Source organism: Strigops habroptila, chromosome 3 (genome assembly GCF_004027225.2).
Source record: "Strigops habroptila isolate Jane chromosome 3, bStrHab1.2.pri, whole genome shotgun sequence".
NCBI classification, from domain to species: Eukaryota; Metazoa; Chordata; class Aves; order Psittaciformes; family Psittacidae; genus Strigops; species Strigops habroptila.
The window spans coordinates 53318737-53344817 of NC_044279.2; the positions used below are offsets into that span (position 1 = coordinate 53318737).

Below are 26081 nucleotides of genomic sequence, written 5' to 3' on the forward strand. Positions count from 1 at the left end.
TCAGGACAGTATTTCAGCAAACAGAACAGGAACCAATTTAGGTAACCAGGACAAAAACAAAGGATGGTGACACAACTACATCTTTAACGGTAAATTCTTCTCCAGAATTGGAAATGGGACTTTTTAGGCTGTGTTCCCCTCCCTTCGCTTACAAACCAGCTTCCTATAACCATTACCTACTCTGATAGTTCAAATGACAGTGAGATGATAGAGAAGGTGACCTTTTTGCTTCTAAAACCACCAGTTAAGTCTCTGTTCTATGTTATCACTTAATATCCCGAATTTGAGTTTGAAATAAATTTCCAACAGATGGAAAACCAACAAAAATAATGTACCAGGCAATTCTGACTGAGCAGACAAGCTGTTTCTCTTCCTAAAACTGTCAAATCACAAAGAAAAAACTAGCATGACACTGATTTTTGTGGTGTTAGCATTCATCCTTTGGTGATGACTACCATAGCATAGTTCATATTTAAATAATATATCACAGAAGTAAAACCAGAAACTGAGTCTGGATATAGATGAGGAATAGAGACTCACAGAGATTAAATCTTAAGGTATTCACATATTCTGGGGTATCCACACTAGATATAAGACTTTATTTTTCAGATAATATAGTTTTATGTGGAACCTTCTATAATCAGATCAAGTTTTCAGCAATTCCAGTTATTGTAATGAATGCTTCATATTTTGAGGGGGGGGGAAAAAGCAGAAACAAAAAACCCACCTCTCAAGTTGTCAAAATAAAGTCTAGGAAATGAGGAGCAACAATTGGTGACCATCTCTGAATACCATGGTTTAAAATTATTCAGCTAAATACATGAATTTGCAGAAGACAAGAAAAGGCAGCAATTCTCCAAGGTATCATTCAAACATCTTTTTTACAAAACCTTCTTTTCCCTTTCAGCAATGTTGAGGATTCATAAATTAGACATTCCTAGAATTACATGTAATTCTATGTCTGTAATTCAAGCTCACTTTATTCACTTCTGTTGTGTATGTACTGGTGAAATTGCATTAGCATTTTAGTTCAGCTCAAAATTTGGTTATGAAGATGACCCCTCAATCATTTCCTGCTTGCCATGCTTTAGTTATCATAATGGAACAGTTTCAGAACTCCCGAAACAAAAACTTGCCTCTGATAAAACTATCTGACTGGATTCCAACAGCTAACGGACGTTCAAGTCCACAGCACCAGGATAACACTAGTCTGACATAAAACTCCTGAAACACATGTAGTATGGATATTGGCTTCTCAGCACCACTTACAAATCCTCTCCAACTGCTGCACCACCTGCTATGACACATGGTCATTCTGATAATCAATATTCTTCCATAGTATCCCATCCTGATGCAGTGCATCTTCTCCAACTTCTTCATAAACCAATGCAGGAGTCTGATAGTCCTAAGCAATTTCTAAGTAAACTGTTATTGCTCATTGATCAAAGTTGCAGCACTATAAAGAAAAGCAGCATGTACTCAATTACAGGTATATCAGAAGTCATATGCCCAAGAAGGCTGTAAAAAGATGCAGATATAAGTTATTGTCAGAACTGTACTTTAAAAAGAAAATCTGGTAATTTACAAACTCTTGATTTCCCAATATTAAGAATATTCTGTGATAGGTTTATATGTAAGTACTGACCAAACTAATAGAAGAGATCAGTAACAGCCTGCAACCTTGCTCACGCAAGAAAAATTCTGTATCTTTATCCTAGTAATAAAACTCGAACAATTATTAAAATCACGAGGATCAGAAATTCTGAAAACAAAACAAAGATGAACATGAACTATTAGATCACATTCCATACTTCATACTGAGCTTCAGAATGACGACATTAGATATGAATAAATCTGAACTGAAGAAATAAACATGAGTAACATTTACTAATTGGATGTTATTTATATCCAGCAATTAACAGCTGATATGTCATCAGAGCTCTGAGCAACAGACCATATAATAATTCTTTCACATACTTTTGTAGAACATTGCAAACTACTTCTAGTACACTTCTTCCAGTTTGCAGGTTTCAGCTGTTAAAAATAAAAAACCACAAGAAACAAAAACTGTATTTCCATCCTCAACTACCCATGTCTTTGATGATAGAATTCAATGACCCTTTAAATTATACTGTATACACTGTAAACTGTACCACTGAACATTTTCAGTTAAAACTAACATTCATATTGACTGGGTTTGTGTATCCAAATTTCACTGATATGCTTAAATCCCAGGCCCACACAGTTGTTCAAGCACAACTGTAAGAGACAGAAAGCTGTATTCTACAAGGCAGGAATTTCTGTCAACTGTAATGTCAGAGCTAGAATACAGGGATCTACAGCCTGCATAATGCTGAATAAACAGCTTAGGTAAAAATAAACTGAAAATTACTGGTTTTACAAACATCAACCAATTTACTTTGCCAATACACAGCAAACTAGCACAAAACAGAATATGTCACATGCATTCTAAAATACTAAGTAATACTCAATAAAATTAACCATTAATCATTGAAATCAGTGAAAAACAAGTTAATTTATGAAGGAAGAGCAGCACAACCTGTTAAAAAAAAAAATCTTCCTGTGAAACAAAAAGAATCAACTAATAAATTAAATCCCAAGTAGACAAAGTATTTCCTGCACTTACACTGCTTTTAGCTGAATGTAAATGGAGAACTACTAGAAAGGGTTAAATTGCTTGAAGAATGAGTAGAGGGATACATTAATAGATATCAATTGACACCCAATATGCCAATAATCAATGCTGTAAGCATCTCAGATGGCATGCATACTATTCTGCAAAGCTGTAGGAGTTTTAGTAGTTTTCTTAATTTTCCCTTTTTTCCCTTTAGCAAATTTCCCAATTTTTCCCTTTCCAAAACCAATACTTTCAATCACTGTGTTTACAGATCATCGATTCACCAGAATGAGGTACACTTCCACATCTGTTATGGCATTAGAATCAACAAGTAAATGTCTACATAACGTGATAACAATTTCTCTGTTGACTCCAACAAGCATGAATGTCCTCCTACCAACAGGAAACACTTGGCTGCTGCTTTAAACGTACCAGTTTACATCAACATATAGAGAGGAAGGAAAAACCTTGAATGTATTTTCAAGATCATAGAATCATAGAATCATAGAATAGTTAGGGTTGGAAAGGACCTTAAGATCATCTAGTTCCAACCCCCCTGCCATGGGCAGGGACACCTTGCCCTAAACCATGTGGCTCAAGGCTCTGTCCAACCTGGCCTTGAACACCGCCAGGGATGGAGCATCCACAACCTCCCTGGGCAACCCATTCCAGTGCTTCACCACCCTCACTGTAAAGAACTTCTTCCTTATATCTAATCTAAACTTCCTCTGTTTAAGTTTGAACCCATTACCCCTTGTCCTACCACTACAGTCCCTAAGGAAGAGTCCCTCCCCAGCATCCTTGTAGACCCCCTTCAGATACTGGAAGGCTGCTATGAGGTCACCACGCAGCCTTCTCTTCTCCAGGCTGAACAGCCCCAACTTTCTCAGCCTGTCTTCATATGGGAGGTGCTCCAGCCCTCTTATCATCCTCGTGGCCCTCCTCTGGACTCGCTCCAACAGCTCCATGTCCTTTTTATGTTGAGGACACCAGAACTGTACGCAGTACTCCAAGTGGGGTCTCACAAGAGCAGAGTAGAGGGGCAGGATCACCTCCTTCGACCTGCTGGCCACGCTTCTTTTGATGCAGCCCAGGATACGGTTGGCTTTCTGGGCTGCAAGCGCACACTGCCGGCTCATGTTAAGCTTCTCGTCAACCAACACCCCCAAGTCCTTTTCTGCAGGGCTGCTCTGAATCTCTTCTCTGCCCAACCTGTAGCAGTGCCTGGGGTTGCCCCGACCCAGATGTAGGACCTTGCACTTGCCTTGGTTAAACTTCATAAGGTTGGCATCGGCCCACCTCACAAGCGTGTCAAGGTCCCTCTGGATGGCATCCCTTCCCTCCAGCATATCAACCGAACCACACAGCTTGGTGTCATCGGCAAACTTGCTGAGGGCGCACTCAATCCCACTGTCCATGTCACCGACAAAGATGTTGAACAGGACCGGTCCCAACACCGATCCCTGAGGGACACCAAGATGATTTGTTACACTTCACAGCAGAAAGCTCTTCCCACATTTTAGTCTTCTGAAGCCAAACTATTCCAGAAAAGAAGTAATTACATACACTATCTCAGCATCTTAAATCTAAGGCCATGTGGAAATACTAATTTTATTTCCTAACTTCTTATTTAAGTAGAACTTACATACAGCTACCAAAAGTTTACAACACTGCAACCATCTAGTTGAACCTCAGAAACAAATCTTTTAGTATTCAATGACTACACAAGAAAACTGAGAACTCGTTCTCATCAGTTTTGGTTTGTTTTTTTAAAGACCTGGGTTTACAGAAAACTGCCAAAATATTCAGGCAATATGACTGTCTTTTAAAGCAGTTTGGCAACTGTAAGCAAGCGAGAGAGGAGGTGGTATGTAATCTAATAAACATGCAACAAGACAGTCTTTTAACTATTCTAGATAGTCAAATCTGAAAAGTTACATGACTCATTTTTAAAGCAGCATACCCCAAGTAATGTAAATGTCAGCAAAAGAAAAAGATCATTCCAGAGTTAAATGAGGCTGTATTCCATTCTCAAAGACCTCTGAACCTGTTCAATCATGGCAAGGAATGAAACCAGTTTCCTCCAATCTCCTTAGGGATATCTTAGTTTCCTACTACTATTTTCCACCCCTCCACCACTCCTTCCAAATCAAGATGTTAGTATTCTGCAGAAAAACAAACTTTATTATGAAAAGAAGCAACTGAAAACAACTATTTCAACAAAACAGCTGAAACCAGCACCTTTCAAGCCATGCAAATTAAAAATAAAAATAGGCACTTCAATATTCCAGTGCACGCTTACTGAACTGAGAACTAACATCACTCTTAAAACCTTATTTTAGATAAGTTGCTTAACAATGCACTTAGAAACTTAGTGTTTCTACTACTAAGCACCTAAAGAAGAAACAAAGAAAAACTGACTTACAAATAATTATTTCACCAAAGTATCTTGCTTATCAGTTTCAAGGTCCACTCTAGAGTCTAAAATATTTGAGTTACTGTCTTAAATAAAAGTGTATCACATCACCCCCACTAACATTTCTAAATTCAATAACACGTTCACAGTTAGATTTGGCCATTCTATTAAAAAAAAAAGTTAATATTAGTGTTCAATAAATGAAATTCTTTGCTAACCTCATAACTGTTACATTTTTTTTTTCCTCAAAAAAGTTAGTTTATGAGTCTAAATAGCAAAACCCCCTGAAAAATGTCTTACAATAAAAACACAAGAGTTTTCTGGCCAGCCATAATAATTAATACAGACAGCCTCTTTGCATTCTTCTGGTAACCACGTGGGCCAGTGATAAGACACTAGAATATTCCATAATTTATTTTAGAGCTTTTAAAAACTTAAAATTTTTGTGTTCAGTTCTGAACTGCATTTAAATCTGAGCCTTAAACATAGGACTTAGTACTCCGTTACTGTTCTTAGAGAGATCTCATCTTTCCAAAGAGCAACTTTTTATTCTCAAAGTGTTCTGTTGGTTGGCTCTTTTTCAACTTTACAAATACAAGCTAAGAAAACACTAAGTAGTTCCCTCACATCTCTCCAAAGCCCAGACGATGGGCATACAATAGTGATTCTTCTTAGTACTTTCTCATATTAAGGCTGGAAAGAAAAAAGGAAATCCATCACATACATAAAGACACTAAGTAAGAAGGATTACTCATTTCTACCTCAGATAAGCAATCAGAAGGAATAGACCCAATATAACAGCCGGTTCTTTGGATTTTGCTAACAGTGGCAAACACACCTAAGTAACCCCACTACACAAACGTTTGTTATTTTTCTTTCGCTACTTCTTCATTCCTCCACGCTCATATTGCATACTAACTATCTCACAGAGCTAATGTCTTTGGACCAACCCTATTCTCTGTTTCAATGTTTATCCAGCATTTGGTCTGATGGGCTCCAATTCAAACTTGAAACCACGAAAGAAAAAAATAAACAATTTTTTTTTCTCAACTTTTATCATTTAGAATAATACCAGAATAAAATTTTTCTATTAGGTGACACTGCTGGAGATAAGCATAATGGAAAGCGGTGCATGCTTTCTAGTAGTTGCTCTGGTGGAAGGGGAAAGAATGGTATAATGTTTCTGCTGTACAAATTCTTATTTTTCTCCCCTTCTGAACCACCAACCACAATCAATGAACATTTTCTGAGTTGAAGTGCACAGAAAAATGCACAGAAAAAAAACTATTTGCACATACCAATAAACATTCTATCATACTGTAAGCCTATTGAAAAAGTGAAATCAACCTTCAAATAGATAGCAAGAAGCTCAAGACAAAATTCAAGGGCAAAATTCCTCACTCTAATCAACATTGGGGCTCTAGAAAGATCTGATTTTTTCCTGCATGCTGAGAAATATTGCAACAGGTTACAGTGTTATTTTATACCTTTTTATATCTTACAAACATCAAGTATGCAGGAAATTTATGACTCCATAAAGTTCACCAAATCTTGGGTGTATATAATGGTATCACACTTGATAGCACCATAATACATTTGAGTTTCTTTCATTTTTCAGCAAACCTTACTGACTGAAAAATTGCTAGAGTAAGACAAGAACAACTTATATATAAGCATAAATAACATTGGGCAGACAATTCAGTTATTTCTGTTACTAAAAACGTTAATTTACAAGTCAATGCCTAACAAGCATTTTGATTGATGCTATTAATATCTTGTCCCTTGCAATAAGTTAAATTATTCACAGCAACATTTGCATGGAAAAGTCACGTAAAGGGTTTTACATTAATAAGATATTCTGAATGCAAGGGGTTTTCTTTTAAATACCTTCGTACAACTTACCCCAAGACTTCTGTGTCACTCACAAATCATACGAAAAACTTCCATGCTACTTCCAAATCATTTAAATTGTACGTACCTCATTAGATTTAAATGAGACTTCATGAGACAGGCACTGCACAGCTATATTGGATTTAATTTAAACACATTCAAGTATGGTAATGAATTTATGGATTTTTGAATAATAACAGTCAAAATGACAAGATGAATAATAAAGTTATTTGCGAAAATACAGTTTCCTTATTTTCATAGAATCATGGAATCAAAGAGGTTGGAGAATGTGGGCATTGATCCTACTACCTCTTGCAAAATTTTATTTGTTTTTTATTTGGTTTTTTTTTTTTATTTTAACAACAAATAAAACTATTCTGGAACAGATGAAAGCCAGTAGCACCAAAAATAAATAAAACCATTTGAAGATTATGATTTATGGGGAGCTCATATTGACATAAACCCATATTACTTTTAAAATTATAATTATTTTGCATAATTTATTCAGCATAATTATATAATAAGGGGCCGAAATCTCCAGTTCCTGACCAAAGAATAAAACTCCCAGAACAAAGATCAATTGGCAATCAAGTAACACCTCCTTAATCTTTTAGTTCTGCTGATACTGTAGATTTATCCACTATCAATGAGCTTTTATTAATTTCTTAAAATCCAGACAGGCACTGGGCTTTTCTACAAATTAATAAAAATAGCTTCATAATGTTTCAGCTTCTGCTTGAGATAAAGGATGTATAATATATTTTCTAACTTTAAAAACTTTAAAAAAAAAAGATGATCCTCCCCGAGCAACTGAATAACTTTATCACAATCAAAGAAATATAATGGAAGAAGCAACATGTTCAAGCCCTACTTTTAAGTTTACTTTTTGTACGTTTTCCAATCATTTGCAACAGACCTTCTATACTCAAAAGTAGGAATATCTTTTGAGTGACGAAGCTCTGTTTCTTCTTCCCATGAGATGCCAATCAGCCTTTGAACTGGATAAAATGTACTTCTCTTTCATTCCTCAAGAAAGTTCAACTTTGTGCAGCTTCCGAAAGTAATTACCCAGGAACATTATTATGCTAGGTTTTCACCACTTTGTATTCTTTCATTGTGTATATACATCCTTCTGGGTACTAATATTTACAGTGAATACAGAAGAACAGAAATATATTATTAAGAACTTTTATACTGATTTTATCAATACCTGTAGGGAATGCTGCCCAAGCAATAGCAGGGGATGTAGTCTGCTTTTCACCATTCCCAAACTCATAACTCTCTGCTGCCTAGAAACACACAGAGAAAGAAAAAAAAGTATTTTATAAAATGCTATAAACACCTTTAAAAATGGTTGAAAATAGTTACATTTAAAAATTAAGTCATCCAAATAGCATACCTCAAATCCTCCAAAGTCATCATCATCCATTTTTCAACTGGTACCAGAATATAGCAGGAATCTTGATTAAAAAAACAAAAAACCAAAACAAACACTCAGTTGTTATATCCTATTTACTCATAAAATAGCAACAAAAACTGCAAAACCAAAGGTATGGTGTTAGTTTTAAAGGACAAAGCCAGGTAAAAGAAGTCACTGTTGTCACATCAAAAAAGCCCAGCAGTATGAAGTAATACAATGCTCTACACTGGAGGAATATGGCTATATTTCATTGGCCAGTCTCATAAGAAGAATGTGCTGATATTATGATCAACTAGAAGTTAAATGACAAAGTGACTCATGTATTTGTTCTTCAGTTATATGATAGATGAGTAGAGACCTTCACTTGAGTACAACTGCTACCTAGCTCATCTATGTGCTCTTCATAACCTCATCAACAATTTGGAAATGAGTATTTAGTCTTTCATCCAAGTACTCCTCTCCACAGGTTACCTGAAATCTTCCTAATTTACAAGTTCTTCAAAAGATCAAGGGACCTAAATAAAAACTTTTTCAAACAGAGGATGCAAGGGCTAGGACTGCAAGATGTCTCTTAAAAAGCAATTTTTATTGATCAACATAAACGAAGACACTGGGTGTTTTATAACGGAATTTGAATATCTTCAAGGGAAAAGATAAGCACTGTCCACCAATATTGTCAAATATCTTTTGAAAGCAAAACTAGAAACAGCCTTCCAAGATAGGAAACCAGAAAGATTGTACTTTAAAAGCTGTATCTATTGCTCTCAAGTATAAAACAAACAACAAAACAAAAAAACAAACAAAAAAACAAACAGACAAAATAAAAACAAACACACAAAGTAGTCAAGGAAGTAGGATTTCTGACCATCAGATTCCAAAATGAAGGATTTTCTTCATTAGTAATGAAGACAATCCAATTTAACGCAGTCACAATCTACCATGTACTTCATAGTTTTGTCCTTAGGATTTAAAATATAAGAATATTTTCCATTGTTAAATTGCTTTTCCAAATCAGCACTGTGATTAAATCAAAAAAGATTTCCTGCTTTTCCCATCTCTTAGCTGTCTGGCAACATCAGCACAAACTGCAACTTAGAAAAAGACTGTGGTGAATTTCTGGAAATTTTTCTGCTACCACAGAGGTCCTTCCCTAGGTTTTACGGTGGGGCTGATTTAGATTTTACAAACTGATCAGCATTTTTGAGTTGTAGCCCTGAATTCTGTGGCATTTTCATATATTTATAGTTAAACTGCAGTTCCTTTTACAAAAATGCAGGATAAGTTACTCAGCTAATGGAAGTAATTCAAGATATACATGGCTGTTTAAACAAAGGTATTACATGTATTTAAAAAAACAAAAAACGAATCATTCTGACATGTTAATGAAGGATGATCCAAAAAACCTTTAGGTTCTATTGAATGTGAAAATACCTATAAAATTAACTGTCTTCAGTTAAAATAGACTATAGGCTAGAGAAACTTTTATTACTGTGAAAGCACATACTCAGAAAAAGAATTCAAAGGGTTTGGAGGAAATCTCCAAATTCAAGTATTAGAATCTGAGAAGGAGACACTTTCAGTTGATATCCACTGCTGAAAATCACTGCCAATAAAGACTTCACTTCAATCACACATCTTTCAAAGTTTAACAAATTAATTTCCAAGTTCTTATTAATTTAGTTTATATTGCCACTATCACAGTGAAAGCAGACAGATCTGGATAAATTAAAGTATTGTCCAATATTCATCTGTGGTAAAAGAACTGAATATCTTTTTAGGGACTGCAAGGGGGTTTGTTGATTTTGTGCCATTTTATTTCTTAAGAGAGAAATAACATAGTTGAGTATTTTTTGTATTTATAGTATCAATGACAACCTTAACCAGTCAAACACTCGTGCATTCCATTAACATTCAGCATTTTAATAAATAACTCAAAAAAATAATACATGCAACTGATAGCAACAGAAGTTGTATAGATGGAACATTGCAGACGGCAATGTGCAAATAATCGAGAAACTCAACGTATTCACGCTCCTTACTATTAAATGCTATGCATAACAAACAGGTGATTTATATAGGTACTGCAAATCGCAGCATTTAAGTAGCAATCAGAGCAGTCAGTTAGAGAAAGATAGGCTTTAGAAAAGCAAATAGGTATTTTACCTATACACAATGTATCACATCAACAGCTCCTACAGACTTTACCCAAAGTTACTTCGAAGTACCACAGCAGATTTTCTTCCCAAAAAGCAAGAGACATTACTCCCATCATCTCAGAACTGGTTATGTCTCAGCCAGAGAAAGTGTATTCCATATTCAGCACTGTGTTTTAAAAAGACAAACTGGAACAAGTTCAGAGGAGTGCAACAGGACTTAAAGCAATTTTGGAAAGGCATGCTAAAATCATAGAATCAACTAGGTTGGAAAAGACCTTTGAATTAAGAGACTTGTTTTTAATAACAAAAAAGGCAAACACTGATGAAATATGAAAAATAATGTTCTAAATGATTAACTACTTTCATTTATCACCAAATACAGCACTGACAGAAGGCAGTAAAGGACAGAATCCTCCGTAGACAAAACGTGTATTAAATACTAGTGAGGATTTCCAGGAAAACAACACAAACCCATACAAGAAAATTTATAAGAACCCATGTATACATAAACTAGAAGAAACTTTTGATAGAGAAAAAACACGTAGTTCAGAAGAAAAAAAATGAAGAAGAACCTGTTACTGAATCATCTTTGTTATTACATTTCATATACATGTTTTCTAAGTCTGGTAATGACCAGAAGAGTATTTTGACCTAAAATTACTTTACTCCACAAATTTTAACACAGACATTTCATGGCTGTAATAACATGATTGATCTATGAATTATTCCATACACCATTTAAAGGGAATGAGAGAAACAGACTCCAAGTTAAGTCTCAGTAGTATCAATAGTGTTTTCATGCATAACTGCTAATCCTTTAATTTCCAGTTCTTCAGCTAAGTGATTGTCCACCAGCTAGGAAGAGCCATTTGCTATTTGTGTATGCATAATATGTGTTCATACATGTACACATACCTCTGTTTTCAACGACAAAGCTATGTTTCTAGTCCACCAAAAAGAAATCCTGATTGGTCTGCATGCTTTGTTTGCTGTAAACTGGCAAACTTAACATGTATCACAAGTAAGCAGGCAGCAAATTAGGATAAAAAGCATGGATTAAGTCCTGAGGGATACGGACATAGGGCACCCAAAAACCTCAAAGGCTGAGGTGTTCTCTTTAAAGAGTGTTAATGCAAGAGCTCTTACTCGATGGCCTTCCCAAAACATATTTCTTCTTGGATAAAAAGGGAGCTTTCTGCAGGGACAAGGAAACAGGGCCACACCAATGTTTTAAGAACTATTTAGAAAGAAATTAATCAACCTTATTTTCAGTTAGGAGTCTTTCATAGCCCTCAGAAGTACATGTACATTCAGCTCTAAAAAATGTCTGAATAATTTGTTATAAACTTAATTGGTAACAATGCTGAATTCCACCCCTTATTCTGGTGATGGATGCAGTTCTGGTATAAGTAAACAGCAGCACGAGCTTAACGCCTCAGACAGAACTGCAACAATTTTGGAAGCAGCTTTTTTTAATCACTCATCTATTCCAGAACGGGTAATCAGACTTTTTTCCTCACAGACTAGGAACATTATTTGTGGTACCGGAATAGGAAAGAATACATTAAGTGCCGACAATCTTTAGAAGGATTTAAAAAATAAGAAGAAAAAACAAGCCACACGGTCTTACCATGACTAAATGTGGTCTCTTAAAATATGCCTGATACTAGAATTAAGTAACTGTAAAATTGGACAACAAGAAGTCAACCTCAAAATTACAGATTCATAGAAGTTATAGTTGGAAAAGACACAGTAGGTCATTCAGCCCAGGCCATTTCCAAAACATTATAATTCTCATGACATTCATGTCCTAAAATGCTTGAGAAGCTCTCCAGTCACACTCCTGTGTAAAGAAGGAAGCTTCTCATGGGTTATGAATATGTAAGCCACTGCATTTTCAGTAAATCTTATCAACAAGTTTGTATTCATCAGATCACAGAATAATTTAGGCCAGAATTCAGGGCAGCAAGCCATCCAATCCAAGCTCAAAGCAGGGTCAACACTGCATTCAGATCAGGTTGCTCAAGCCTTTCTTCTCTGTGACCGATAACAATGCATGATGAATGTATTCAAACACAGATAGATGCACATATCTAAGATACCTGCAAGCTTTCCTACAGAAAACGCAGTCACCAAAACCTGACCATCAGCTTAACATAGGCCACAAGAACTTTTGTGAAATGCACCTACCTAACATACCAAAATCTTTGGCCAAAACTGTAGACACCAAAAAGCCAAGATGAATATGAGTTTTAAAAATAAAACAACAATAACGTAAAAGTCATCATTTAAGAAGCATATATAATGGCAAAAGAAAACCACAAAAAAAAAAAACCCAATAAAAATAAAACTTTTATTCTTCACTTCACTCCTCTTTGAGATCTCAGCACTAAAAGTAACCTGTTTAATAACACTTAGACAAGAAACAGAGGAATACTTTTCATCCATTACGGCCAGGAATTCAGTGTCATGAAAAACAACATAAACATTACTTAAGATCGCTGTCAAAACAAAAGTAAACAACAGCTACTAGCAGATTTTGTTTTGGGTTTTGCTTGTTTTGTTTGTTTTTGAGATTGAGGAATTCTAACTTCCCTTCCCAGCAGTAAAACTAAACTCTTCTAGTGTATCTGTCAGGTATTAATTTTAAAAAAATGGTAGCTGTAGTGAGGTACTGAAAGTTAGGTGATTTTTCTTCTTTCCCCCCCTCAAAAACAATGAAAAAATATGATGCAGTAATTCTCAATCCTTCAAACCAATGGAGAGTTCAATCCTTTTAGTGTTTTATTATTGTAACTTCCAATTCTGTAATTTGCCTCATAAAAGCATCTTGTTTCCAATAAAAAAAACCAAAAAACTTCTACAGACTTTTTTTATTATTATTAAAGCAGCTGACAATTCAATAAAATTGAATGCAGAATTTTCCAACAAAGATAGCATGATCCATGTGGTTCACATTCACTTAGTGGTTTGTTATTTAATGAGGAGAGTCAACACTTGCAACAGAAAAAGTATTCTGTATTAGTTTTTTATGGGAAAGCTCTTAGAAGCTCCTAAATTCTGCATTAAATTTTCAGCATTTATCATCTGTATCTTACAAGGAATGTATGTAATTGAGCAAGAGCTAAAATCACAAGACCATGAGGACATGAAAACAGAAGGAAATTTAGGACTGTCTTTCAGTTTGGAAAATTAGGCTGCATTACTATAAACATGATCTTAAAAAAATATCTTTGAAGTGACAAAATTAACACAAGACTTCCAAAAGAAATTAAGAGTTTCTGCCAAAGCCATAATAAATTAGTTATACAAGAAGAAATCAGGCTAATTTTTACCTCGGAGATATTTCAACTATTAAGAAATACACTACTTCACATGGAGTGCTCATTAATGAACGTTGGATAAGCTATAATTTTTTAATGAGATCTCTATAAAGACTTCTGGCTGGAACCAAAGGTAAACAATAGGCAGACCTTTTAAGAATAGAAATACAAACTTTTTATCATTTAAGAGAATGAAATGCTCAAATAAACTTGGAAATTGAATTAAGTTTTTCACTATTTGAAAGCGAGAGGGGTGCATTATGGTTCTTAATTTTTGGTTTGAGTTGTGTTGGGGGGAGTGGGGTTAAAGTAATTTTTAACTACACTACTAGGCAAACAGCTTCAAAATTTTAAGAAAAAGGAGAAAATTAACTACTTTGGAAAGTATTGCTCTATTTAATATTATTTGAACCAATGAAGTGTTGCCAAATGCATATAACATCCACATCTCTTTATATTAGGAGATGGAAACTTTTATTTTATGCTACATCAGAAAAAAAGAAAGCCTACTTTTATTTTCTTCCTTGAAGTAGACCGTCTAAGACCTTGTAGAAGACAATACCACCCCAAAGTTGTTCAAGGGCTTTATGCCCTATTTCTATCATGAGGCATCACCAAAATGCCCATGTTCTCCGTCATGTTACAGTGTGTATTCAGTCATATAATTGGACATGTAGGAAATCCCCACCACCATGAAGCAGTATGCCTTTCAGCTCACATAATGAAAGGCACAATAATACGGCAGTTAGCACCTATATTTGAACACCCAACAGCAAGCTCAACCACATATTAAAGGAAGAGACTTCAAGGTTATGGGGAAAAAAGAAAAAGAACACAGAACACACCATAGTAATTTTCTCCTGGAAAGTGAGGCTGGCTCATTTAGTCTGGAGAAAGAGAGGCTCAGGTGAGACCTTACTGCTCTCTACAACTACCTGAAAGGAGGCTGTAGCAAGGTGGGTGTCAGTCTCTTCTCCCAAGTAGCAAGTGATAGGGCAAGAAGAAATGGCCTCAAGTTGCACCAGAGAGGTTTAAACTGGATATTAGGGAACACTTCTTCACCAAACAGGTTGTCAAGTATTGGAACAGTCTGCCCAGGGAAGTGGCTGAGTTACCATCCCTAGAGGTATCTAAAAGGCATGTAGGATCTAGGTCCTCTACGAAGCATTATACCCTATGATACAGTATTTTCCCACTTTGATTTAAAAAAGCATTTTTAGAAGAACAATGATAGCGTATGAGTAGACACTAACATACCTTTTATAAGCATCATAAGGGTGGCAAGATTTTCAACAACTGCATAAAATCACAAAACAAAACTTCTTCAGCTGGATATAGTCTTCATTTAAAAAAAATAACAAAAATATTCTTTACAAATCAGATCCTCATCTGAAAAGTACTGAACTAATATGAGCAAAAATTTCCAAAATTCCACAAAAGTACGTATGGAAATAATCTGTAAAATCAATTCCACAAAACTTTGTGGTTTAGCACCTGTGGACCCTCCTCTTCAGCATACACTTTTAGCTTTCCTAGATAGTGCTTATAGCGTGAAAAAGCAGAAACTGCCTGACTTTCACTCATTGTTCCTAAACTCTACACACATGTAAAATCATCATATACATACTGTGCATTTATGTATAGGAAAGAATGAATATAAATTGGGAGAGACATGCTTTCTCCTAGATCAATAAAAAGGTGTGACCCTTAGGCCAACATCTAAAATACTACTCTGCTTGTGATTCAAAAATAATTGCAGAGGTTGACTTCTGAGTATTTCCTGAGGTAGAGGTCTACCACATACATAAACCATTTTTGTCTCTATACCAGACCACAACCCATGGACCACATGAGGATTCCATGTGTAACCATAAGTACTTAGAGGATAGCATCATTCAGAAGGAAAGATTTTGCAAGTATCACAGTGGTACTTTTAGCACATATTTTCAATTAAAAAGTCTGTATACTTTGGCTTCCAAATGGCTTGGTCGCCAAGATCTATCTATGGCCATGAAAAAGAAAATAAATCTCTAACAAGACAAACATGGATTTAATTACTCATCTCAATTGGTAACCTTCTAGAATTATATTAACACACATACTTCTTGACTGAGGATCTTTTCTACATTTTTGCCCATGATTCTTTGTCAGTGACTCCCAACTTTAAGAATTTAAGAAGAATTAAATTAAATTTAATTTAAAAATAGCTATTTTTTCATTCTAGATCTTCAAAGATGAATTAAAATAAAACCTTACCAACCCCAGCACAATTATCCTATTACAATATTATTCAGCTTCTTTCTTTGTCATCAATATCTATAGACTTAATTCTAACAACTTCCATAACTCAAGATTTTACAGAAAATCCTTCCAAGGTCTTCAGTCTTCACCATGACTGGTTTCTCATGACCACAACATGGACAGATTAGCTTTTGTTCCATTATAAAAATAAGGAATCACAGTCAATTTTTAAGTTTCTGTAATGTCCCTCTATAATCTTTCTCTAACACAAGTATCTTTCTACTTCAAAAGCCACACACTTTTACAAAATATACATAAACTGCCGTGAGAAGTCTGGCAAAGCTGATAGAATTCAAACGTGTGCTTTCTGGAGAAAAATCTCTCCCCTCACCGAGCCTTCTCCCTATTTACCCCCAACCCCTTCACAAAGTAGCTTGAATTAAACCGGAGTTTAACGCTTCTGTTATGCTCAGCTAGGCAATACCTATAATTGTCAAGTCCAAACCAAACTGTAACTCCGATTCAGATTCATTTCCAGGCTTCTGATTATCATCAGTTTGTGTTCTACAAAAAAAGGTTAGAAAAGCAGAATTTGTCATTCATTAACTAAGTCACAAATATAAGACACCAATGGACCTGCAAATGCCCAAGCAAAAGTGACCCCAGTAGGCTAAAAACTAACTCTCATTCTTAACGTATCCTTAATTGAACTAGAGACCATAAAACTGGATGCTGTCCTCTAAAAGACAGGGTCGGGCTGGTCTCAGAGTTGCACAGGAATTAGGGAAAGATCCATTGAACAGGAGCTGGAATAGTGAAAATTCTGACCAAATACTGGAACACCATAGGCACTGTGGACTTCTCATCCCTGAAGATACTCAAACTCAACTGAACAGGGCTCTGAGCCACCTGCTCTAGTCAGACCTGCTTTAAGCAGAGGTTCGGATTAGAAAACCTTCAGATGTCCCTTCCATGCATGGCTTATTATTCAGTGATTTCAGTTTTATCCAGAATAGTGAAAAACCCAAGCAAACCAAAACAACAAAAAGCCCTAAACCAAACTAACCACAAACTCTGGAATCTTAGTAGTAGAGGTTGTAAAAAGTAAATCCACCTTTGAGATTGTTCTTCAGCTGAACTGTACTAATAAATACCAACATCTGTCCAGGATCATTTTAGGTTTGCTAATGACGAAATAACTTCAAGAGAGAAGCACGGAAAAAGTACCTCTAGAAATCTTCACTGTTGCAGGAGGGACAAAATCAACAAAAACCCAATGAAATATTTTCATCATGAGTTCAAAGAAAACGTAACTTACATAAATCTCTGTACTCAGAGATATTTCTTGAAGAAGGCTGAGGTGCACTTTGAGCATGAAAAATATCTTGACAAAAAAGAAAGATTGCATTGAGATGTTTTCCTGGAAGTAGTAGAAAACTGCTAATTGATTAATTTGTTCAAAACCCTCCCTAAAAATCATTAAATTTCATGATTTGACTGTGAATATGGCAAGACAGAAAAGTCTAACGTTTCATAGCTTCTTGAGCCAGTTTTACTAGTCTCAATCAGCATCTTCCTCTTGGTCTTGATCTGCTATTTAGTGTTTCTCTCTCAAGAGAAGTGCTGGATATCCATTTCAGACAGTTCATGCAACTGAACTACTTGATTTTTTTATATGCTTGATTTTTACATAGTGCTTATTCATGTAACACAATCTTTTTACTTAGGAGAAATGAATGGTACAGAAACATCCATTGTTAAGGGCTTGGGAATGCTAAGACAAACAGCGGTCTTTCTTCTATGATCCATGTTTGATAGCTTAAGAAACAAAGGGTTTAAAAGTAAAATAGAAGGGTCATAGGTATTTCAAATGCATTTCCTCTTAAAAATATTATTAAGCTTCAAGAACCTAGACTAACAGTTGAAACATTCTGCTTCTCTATTCTTTTCTGTTAATATCTACGGTTCCTTAATGCAATCAGTTCTTTTTACTTGCAAATCAAACTAATGTGTTCTACTAGAATTTAGAAAGAGGTGTCTGTATGATGGAGAAGCTTTCCAAGAGTAAAAACCACCAAGTTCTGCCTCAAGGGAACTTGATCATAGAATTGAATACCTGAAAATAGGTTTGACACAATACAAAAACATACATCTAAATCTTTGAATACATGTTCATATGGATGTGTGGAAACCTGTACAAAAAATATCATTAATATTAACAAAAGAATGCTCAAGTCCCTATATATTAAGAAGGAACATATCCTTTATAGAAAAAAAAAAAATTTAAAAAAGACAACCAGGATAATACTAGATTTTTAGGCATGACACTCAGAAGATGAGGTGCTGAGTGAATCACCAGTTCTAAAAAACAACACTACTTCTACCGGAAAAAGAATCTTTCATCTAAAAAAAAAAAAAAAAAAAAAAAAACCACACAAAAAAAAAACCACACACACACCAAAAAAAGAAAACCCAAAAACAAAACCAAAAAACCCCCCCACAAACCTTGATATGTAGTTATAATGAGGCTTTTTCCCTTAATGAAAAATAAAATTGTAAAGGTCCAAATATAAAGAATGCTTAGTAAACCTGATCGTTAAATATTATGAGAGGGATATTGCTTTCCTTCAACTTGCATATTGACAGTTTGCAAAAACTGTAAAATGTTAGAATTTACATAATATTATTCTATCTTTATGTTAGAAAAGCTGACAGGTGACTATGGATACATGCACATGATAACTCGATTATGGAAAATAGGATGTGGTTCCAACCGTACTAAATAAAAATACACATAATTCCTTTATTATTGCTGAATGCCTCCTAATAGATAGGAAAACTCACTTTTGCAATTAACAGAACTCCTCCCCTCAGCTTTCTCCAAACCCTGGAAGTGTTGTACTTCTCATAGGGAAAGGGTACTAATTTGAGGCAAGAAAAAGATATCAATCTATTTCTCTGACACGAAATGAGTCCCTTGTTTTGCAAGTTCTGGGTATACTATTAGAGACAGAGAACACCAGGCATTACTCCCTCACACAAAGAATAATGCATCATCATTGCACCTTTTTCTCCCTTTACTAATACCTGAAAAGAAGACTTGATGACTTTTTGTTCACAAATCAAGTAGAGGAAGTTGATTTTTCACGCTTTCCTAAAGAGATGGCTCTATTCCTGGAGAAGCAACTCAAGATGTGATTTTAAATTAATTTTCATATGACTCGTACAAAGCAAACTGGAAAGGTTTCACATTGTGCAACTCCCACCCCTTAAACAAGTAAAATGAAAATGCTAATTTGCTTTCCAACAGAAAACACTGCTGCCAGAATGTCTGTGCACATTATCCTTACTTTTTTCTTCTTCCTTTTTGGTCTGCTCCTACGCAGACAATACAATGACCAAGTGGATCACACGACCAAGTGGATATTACCATAATTATAGGTTAATAATAACAACATAATATAACAATTATATGTTACCTTTTCCAATCAAGAAAAACATATTTACTCCTCAACGAAAAGGTTGATTGCCATTGATGCCTCTGTAATATGAGGAGGAAGCTGGGAACAGAGATCATAGATCAGACCAGAATGAAAATGGGATTAGGGCTCAACACCTAAATCCTTTTCAGTCAGAACACAATGCTTTAAAATAATTTCTTTTGCCAAGTTGATTCTTTATACTTACTACGAATTTCTAGAATACTCCTCCAGTACCAAAGCTTTTGACCAAGATGGGTAGGCACTACTGTGCCCATTTCATAATGAAGAAGGTATTTTCCAAGGGGTCTCATATTCAGCAAGTTAGCAGGACATTGAAGTAATTTAAGTACCAAGTACATGATGAGGGCATTGATACCAAGAACATCACTCATCACTTAACAATTAAGCAACAATTGTTTCTCATTCAAGAGGAGTTAAACTCCCTCTACTCCCAAACAGACAAGAACATACCAACCAGATTCTCCATCCAACCTACAATCCATTCAGTTTTGTCTCCTTCCCTAGCTAACCTACAAAGCTAGGCAGGAAGCATGCAAACTATGACTTAGAAGCACAAACACAATGATTTTATTTCCCGAGATCTGCACTTCTCCTTAGCAGTTAAATATCATCATATAGCAAGGCTTAGCAAACAGAAATAAAAAAAAAAAAAACCACACAAACCCAACACATATTTTGCTATGCCAATAAGACAACACTGATAGCCTTCAAAATGTCTCTGCCTTCTACAGTACTTCTCTTTGCAGCAATGATGGCATTGATGGCAATGTGGAATTAGAGGAGAAAGAATATCCATCCCCAAATTACACTAGCATGCACACACACACAAAGCCCCAGATAACTCATAAAACATACATTGCCTCACAGCTAAGATGCAGAATAAATTGGATACACAAAGTTTATGAACTAGAGGTAATATATGCCAACAAACCTCCATTCATCACAACTTGCACCTAATTCAAAATGCTCCACATCTTCCCAGTCTAACAGAAACTAATTGCTCTTTCTCCCATGTAATTTATCTTAAATGACAGTTTTGTATATCTTCCATGACCTTTGTAAACTGGAAATAAATGCATGCCTAAGGGGTACTTATTCTAAAGGCTAAAATGACCGTGCATGTAGAATACACATACAAGAACAAAATAATCATCAAATCAAAGGATCATAGAAGGGTTTGGGCTGAAAGGGACCTTAAAGCTTATCTAGTTCCAGCCCCCTGCCATGGGCAGGGACACCTTCTATTAGACCAGGTTGCTCTAAGCCCCATCCAACCTGGCCTTGAACACTTCCACTTCTCTGGGCAACCTGTTTCAGTGTCTTGCCAGTCTCACAGTAAAGAATTTCTTCCCAATATCTAATCTGAATCTCCCCTCTTTCAGTGTAAAGCCATTCCCCCTTGTCCTGTCACTACACGCCTTTGTAAAAAGTCCCTTTTCAGATTTCTTTTAGGTCCCCTTTAGGTATTGGAAGAGTGTTATAAGGTCTTCTCTATAACAAACTATAGTGGGCATTTATTTATTCATATATGTGTATAGGGAGCTTCTATATAATATACTTGAGATTTCATGGAATTATTTAAGTTAACAAGGACCTTATATAGTCACAGAGCTTAATAGCTTTTGAAACCAGCACTGTTTAAAAAGAACTACTGAAATTTATCCAAAAATTACTATGCAGAAGCAATCCCTTCTGGCAACACTGACAAAACAGGCAGAACATTCAGGTTCCAAAGAGTAAACTATGTGTAAGAGTAAGAGATCTTTTAACTACATTAATTACTGGGCAATTACATATTCTTTAGTCAGCAAAATTCTCAATGAAGACAAGTTTGCTTGACTAAAGTCAGCAAGAAAAAGCTTGAATATTTGAATAAAAACCATTAGTAGTCTCTACCTACACTCAACAACAACACTAAAAAACCCAATGCATTTAACAATTTAAAGTTTCAGGTAATTACTATAATTTTTTGTAGAGACTTTAAGAAAAAAAATATGCCAGTGGACAACTTCAGCTAATCCAGTAATTTTTTAAAATATCAGACAGTAAAAAAATATTAACAGAAAAATCACAGCTATTTCCCTTCACTCATGATGAGTAGTACATTACGCTACTTCTATAATCAAACCATTATTTTCCCAGGAGAAATACTGCTGAGTGCACAACTTATATGGAAAATTATTATCATAAAACATTTCACTAAATAAAATCCAAAATGCCAAAATAATTTTAAGAAATTCAAGCCTAGAGCATTTAATGAGAGAAGCTCAAACGCAGCCTGGCTGTCTGTCACCAGAATGCTGAATGGGAAGTGCAGTCTGCCAGAAAACTACAACTAAATTCAACTCTGCAAACTGTTGGTCTCCTTTCACCCTTCCCTCACTTTTTTATTAGCATGTGGTTCTATAATTCAAACCAAATGGAAGAACCACGATTTAATTAATAAGCAAAAACTATATAGCAGCCCCTACTGCAACTAAGATACTGCCAGTGTTCTATCCTTCATGAGTTTTTCCAATTCTAGATGTTCTGTAGTCACTTCAAGTTTAAGCAGGTTAAATACAGATATGTACATTTTTCCATGGCATCCAGTGGTGGCATACAAATAGATACATTTTCATTTTTTAAAAAATACTCTTATTTATTACCTAGACTTCTAAACTAGTCACTGTAATCAGATCCCAGTGTATTTTACACTACGATGAAATTTGAACAATTTAACCATAGCTGCTACCTGTAGACAACCATTTAAAATACAAATGTGTTAGTTTTTACAACTTTGTTAACTTTTTTCTTTTTTTAAGAAAAATGATTCAGGTATGTTAGAACGATACTAATTTCTGAGTGTGTTTTACATATATAAATAAACTGTAGTAAAGTGACCTAGATTTTTTTTTTTTTGAGCACTCCTGCTACTCAGTATTCTTTATACAACTTCAATATGTATCCATTTTACTAAAACATGTCTTTAATACATTTTACAATAACTGGATTAATTAATTACCTAAATCCTTAAACACCCTCTAAAATACATTAAGGCAATCAGCAGGTCAGTATCTTTATCAGTGTGAAAAAGTTTTGCAATCTTTTACTGATAAATTCATTTTCTAGACAGTATTACCTTGGCCCCTTTCAAATGCATGACAAAGATGCTCTTCTAAAGTGTGCACTGAAAGTATGAAATATTTATATTACATATTTTCTGTTTGCTATAATTAAAAAAAAAACCAAACTAACAAACAAAAAACCCAACTCATACCTTTGCTCAACCATGGGTGTATCACTGCGGCAACATACCTGTGTATATATACATGTTCATATCAAGAGACAGAGAGAGCGCATGCATTTGTTTTTAGACAGCAAAACAAAAAGTATCTATGTATAGCAAAGTCTTCAGAGCCCACAGTCAATCTAAATTTAACGGTTTCCAAAAATAAATATAATTTGCCTCTATTTTTGAAATTTTCAGGCACATTAATTCCTGTCTCTTCTCCTTTTAAAGAAAATATGTTTCTAAACCACTATGGCTCTCTCAACCCCGACAAAGGGCAAGTCAGGCCTCTTTATAAACATTACAGGCAATTCATGCATGCTTTTTAAAGGATAACTCCACCAAATCTCAGGTAACTTCAATACTGATAGTTACATATCTGTATCACATACATTTTAAGCACTAGAAAAAACTAGGAAAAATGTATTTGCAGAAATCCTAAAACAGAACCTGTTTTTTATCTTCTAATACTAAAATTAATCTGATTCTGGAGTATCAATAGCTCATTTTATCATTCATCATGCTGTAATTAATATTCAATTTCTGTATGAATAATTAAGTGGACTGTAACTTTTAAGATCAGTTGCTGAGAACCTTTCCACAGTCACTTTACGTTACCATAGTACCATATTAGTGCTAATAACTGTGCAAGAACTTGTCCAGTAAAAGAGAAGTAAACCAAACTATTGAAAGTTTCCCACGTAACAGATAGAAACATGAGAAAACCCTGAGAACCCACCAGCAGAACATATCACAGGCCACAAGACTTCTCTGAAAACCAGCATTTCAAACTAAGTACAAATTTTCTTTAATCTACAGTTGATCAGGCCAAGATTCTGATTTTCAGTCCAGCAGCTTAGAAACTAAAAGCATGATGACTGTGGCATGTATATCGCATGGAAACTTTAGAAGCTCTGCATTATGTCAGAAGTTGCACCCCATAGAAAGTCCTTTTAAAAGCTTAACTGGCAAGTGTATGCTAAAATATTTTGTTTTCCATCTAAAACTACACTGAATTCCAATCCTCAGAGACAGGATTTCCAGTTTATTTCTCTTTATACACACACACTAAACTCAAGAACTGTAACAGAGGAAGGTGTTGTTAAAGTTTTGAAAAAAGAGTAAGCCTAGTGCAAAGAAGTTGACTGTAGGTCTTTCTTTTCCTCGGAACTTTCTCTTTTAAAAAATAATTAAAAAAAAAAAAAAAGTATCACTGTCCTGTGTTCTGCAAGAAAAAAAAAGAAATTTAAGTGAAAACAGGTCTTTATTATAAAAAGATACTAAAACAAATTCAATGCAATGCAATTCCAATCTTTCTTTCTCTCAAGCCCATCTCAAGATAAGTAAAATGAATTCTAGCAGTGTGTTCTGGCAAAGTATTTAATGAAGAAAAATTCAACTGTGAAGAACTACAACACCAAGTTTTGGCAACAGTACACAGAATACCGGATAGCTTTTACCTACATTCATCTTATTCAAAAGCCTTAAGGAGACATGGAAGGAACTTTATACTATTTAGTACATTATTTAGTACATTTAGCATTTACTTAGTACATCTATTTATTTACAAGTTAACAGAACTTCAGACTCTAGCGCATGTACAGAAAGCACTGTAAGCTAACAAAATGTTTCTATGGTACTAGATGACAGGTTTGAAACAGATCAAACTATCATCAATATTTTCCTAATTTTTTTTATTTGTACTTCTTGGTGTCTCCCACTCTATGAAGATTTCAATTGTAATTAAAGTAAGAAAAAGATAGTTCTTTCTTATTCTTCTCCTTAAAATTTGTTTTATTCAAAACTAGTTTACAAACAAATAATTCTGATTAAAAGTAGGCTCTTGCACTGGCAGCATGATTCAATACCACCTTCTTCATCAATCAATTCCTTGCAAGAAATTACACTGTAGCAAAAACTAAAGTAAATGCAATCATAACAAGCACAGCACATAAGCGGTCTGCTGACTTCTTTAGCTCTGAAACATTTGAAAACAAACCATTCCATAGAACCTCTAATAGAAAACAGAAGAGTGGCAGCTTAAGAATGAATTTAGCTATTTGTCTTTACTTGCAAAGGGCATCTATTCATATTTACATAGACACCAAGACTGTTTCAAAAGTATATTCTTAGTATGAACTTCTAAATCAATATTCAAAGCAGTTCAGTTTTGGTTTAGCACTTTTGTAGCTCAATTTGACTAAGTTTGCCATTACCACCGCAAACTGACCTAAGGACTTATTTGTCACATCCACTAAATAACCATCTCAGAGTTTTTCAGAAATATTAACAGAAAAGCACAGCCAGTGCTATTTTCCTTTGTACAAAAAAATTACCTTTGTGCCGGCCTGGAAAAGAAATGACTAGCAATGAATAAGTACTATTTTCATGTCCCCTGTCTGAAGTTCAAATTAGCTTGGTCCCTCAACTATCTACAACAACCTAGCATCACAAAACCATCTCCAAACCTTTGGAACTTTTGTATTTTGAATCTTCAAATCTTAACTGCAGCCTAGCTCAATCGATTGGTGTCATCTGTTATTACCTACTCTCTCCCACACACTAATTCTCACAGATAACACTTACTTAACATTCAAATTCACTTCCTTCTCTGATCTAAATGGTCTCTGAATATAAATCTCACCAACCATCACACCAATGGATGTCTTCTAGAAAACAATCAGAACTGTTCATCTCCCCATCACCTAAAAAGTTTATATATTACTAACAGTGACTTTTAAATACCGAAACTGAAGTCTTCTGCTGCTTAGAAAGCAGAAAGGCGTAAAACACATTTCAAAGGAGCACCAGTTGTCCTCCTAGTTTTCCCTGATCAGAGAAGGCTACGCAATGTATTTCTTCCCTTACCTCTTAACTTAAAGATGTTTTGAGGACACAGGATTTTATCTTCCTGAAAAAAAAAAATCATTCAAACCACCCCCCTCATCTTCCCTTTCTTTGTTAGCAGTTTCAGTTGCTTTTATATTTCAAGTCCTACATCAGATGTGCCTAGAGTTCTTCACCAAAAATACACACGAAAAGACATTAAAAATACGAAGTCTTAGTCCCAGCTGCTCTTCCACCCAACTAAACGAGTACCAAAGTCTAACATCTCCACCATAAGGAAGTGACAATTCTAAATAATGGCCCTAAAAAACCCCAAACAAAAATCGCTCAAAGATAAAGAACAGTGACATTTCAGTCCTGAAAATTTTAAATTTAT

At 35.0% G+C, this 26081-nt stretch overlaps 1 protein-coding gene across 13 annotated transcripts in view; it reads right to left on the reverse strand.

The window, feature by feature from the left end:
* Positions 1-26081, reverse strand: part of CCDC91 (coiled-coil domain containing 91) — a 114548-nt gene that overhangs the window by 81480 nt on the left and 6987 nt on the right. For 7 of the 13 annotated variants that reach the window (XM_030479391.1, XM_030479393.1, XM_030479383.1 and 4 more), the window contains exons 2-3: positions 8344-8404; positions 8155-8233 (exon numbers count right to left, since the gene is read on the reverse strand). In XM_030479391.1, the coding sequence (XP_030335251.1) occupies positions 8155-8233; positions 8344-8373 (109 nt within the window). In that variant the 5' untranslated portion in view covers positions 8374-8404. Of the gene's footprint in view, positions 1-8154; positions 8234-8343; positions 8405-10527; positions 12748-15100; positions 15126-16568; positions 16649-19171; positions 19259-19563; positions 20754-26081 lie in introns of those variants that run through there. The other 6 variants (XM_032919809.1, XM_030479387.1, XM_030479385.1 and 3 more) reach the window with 6 other exon arrangements.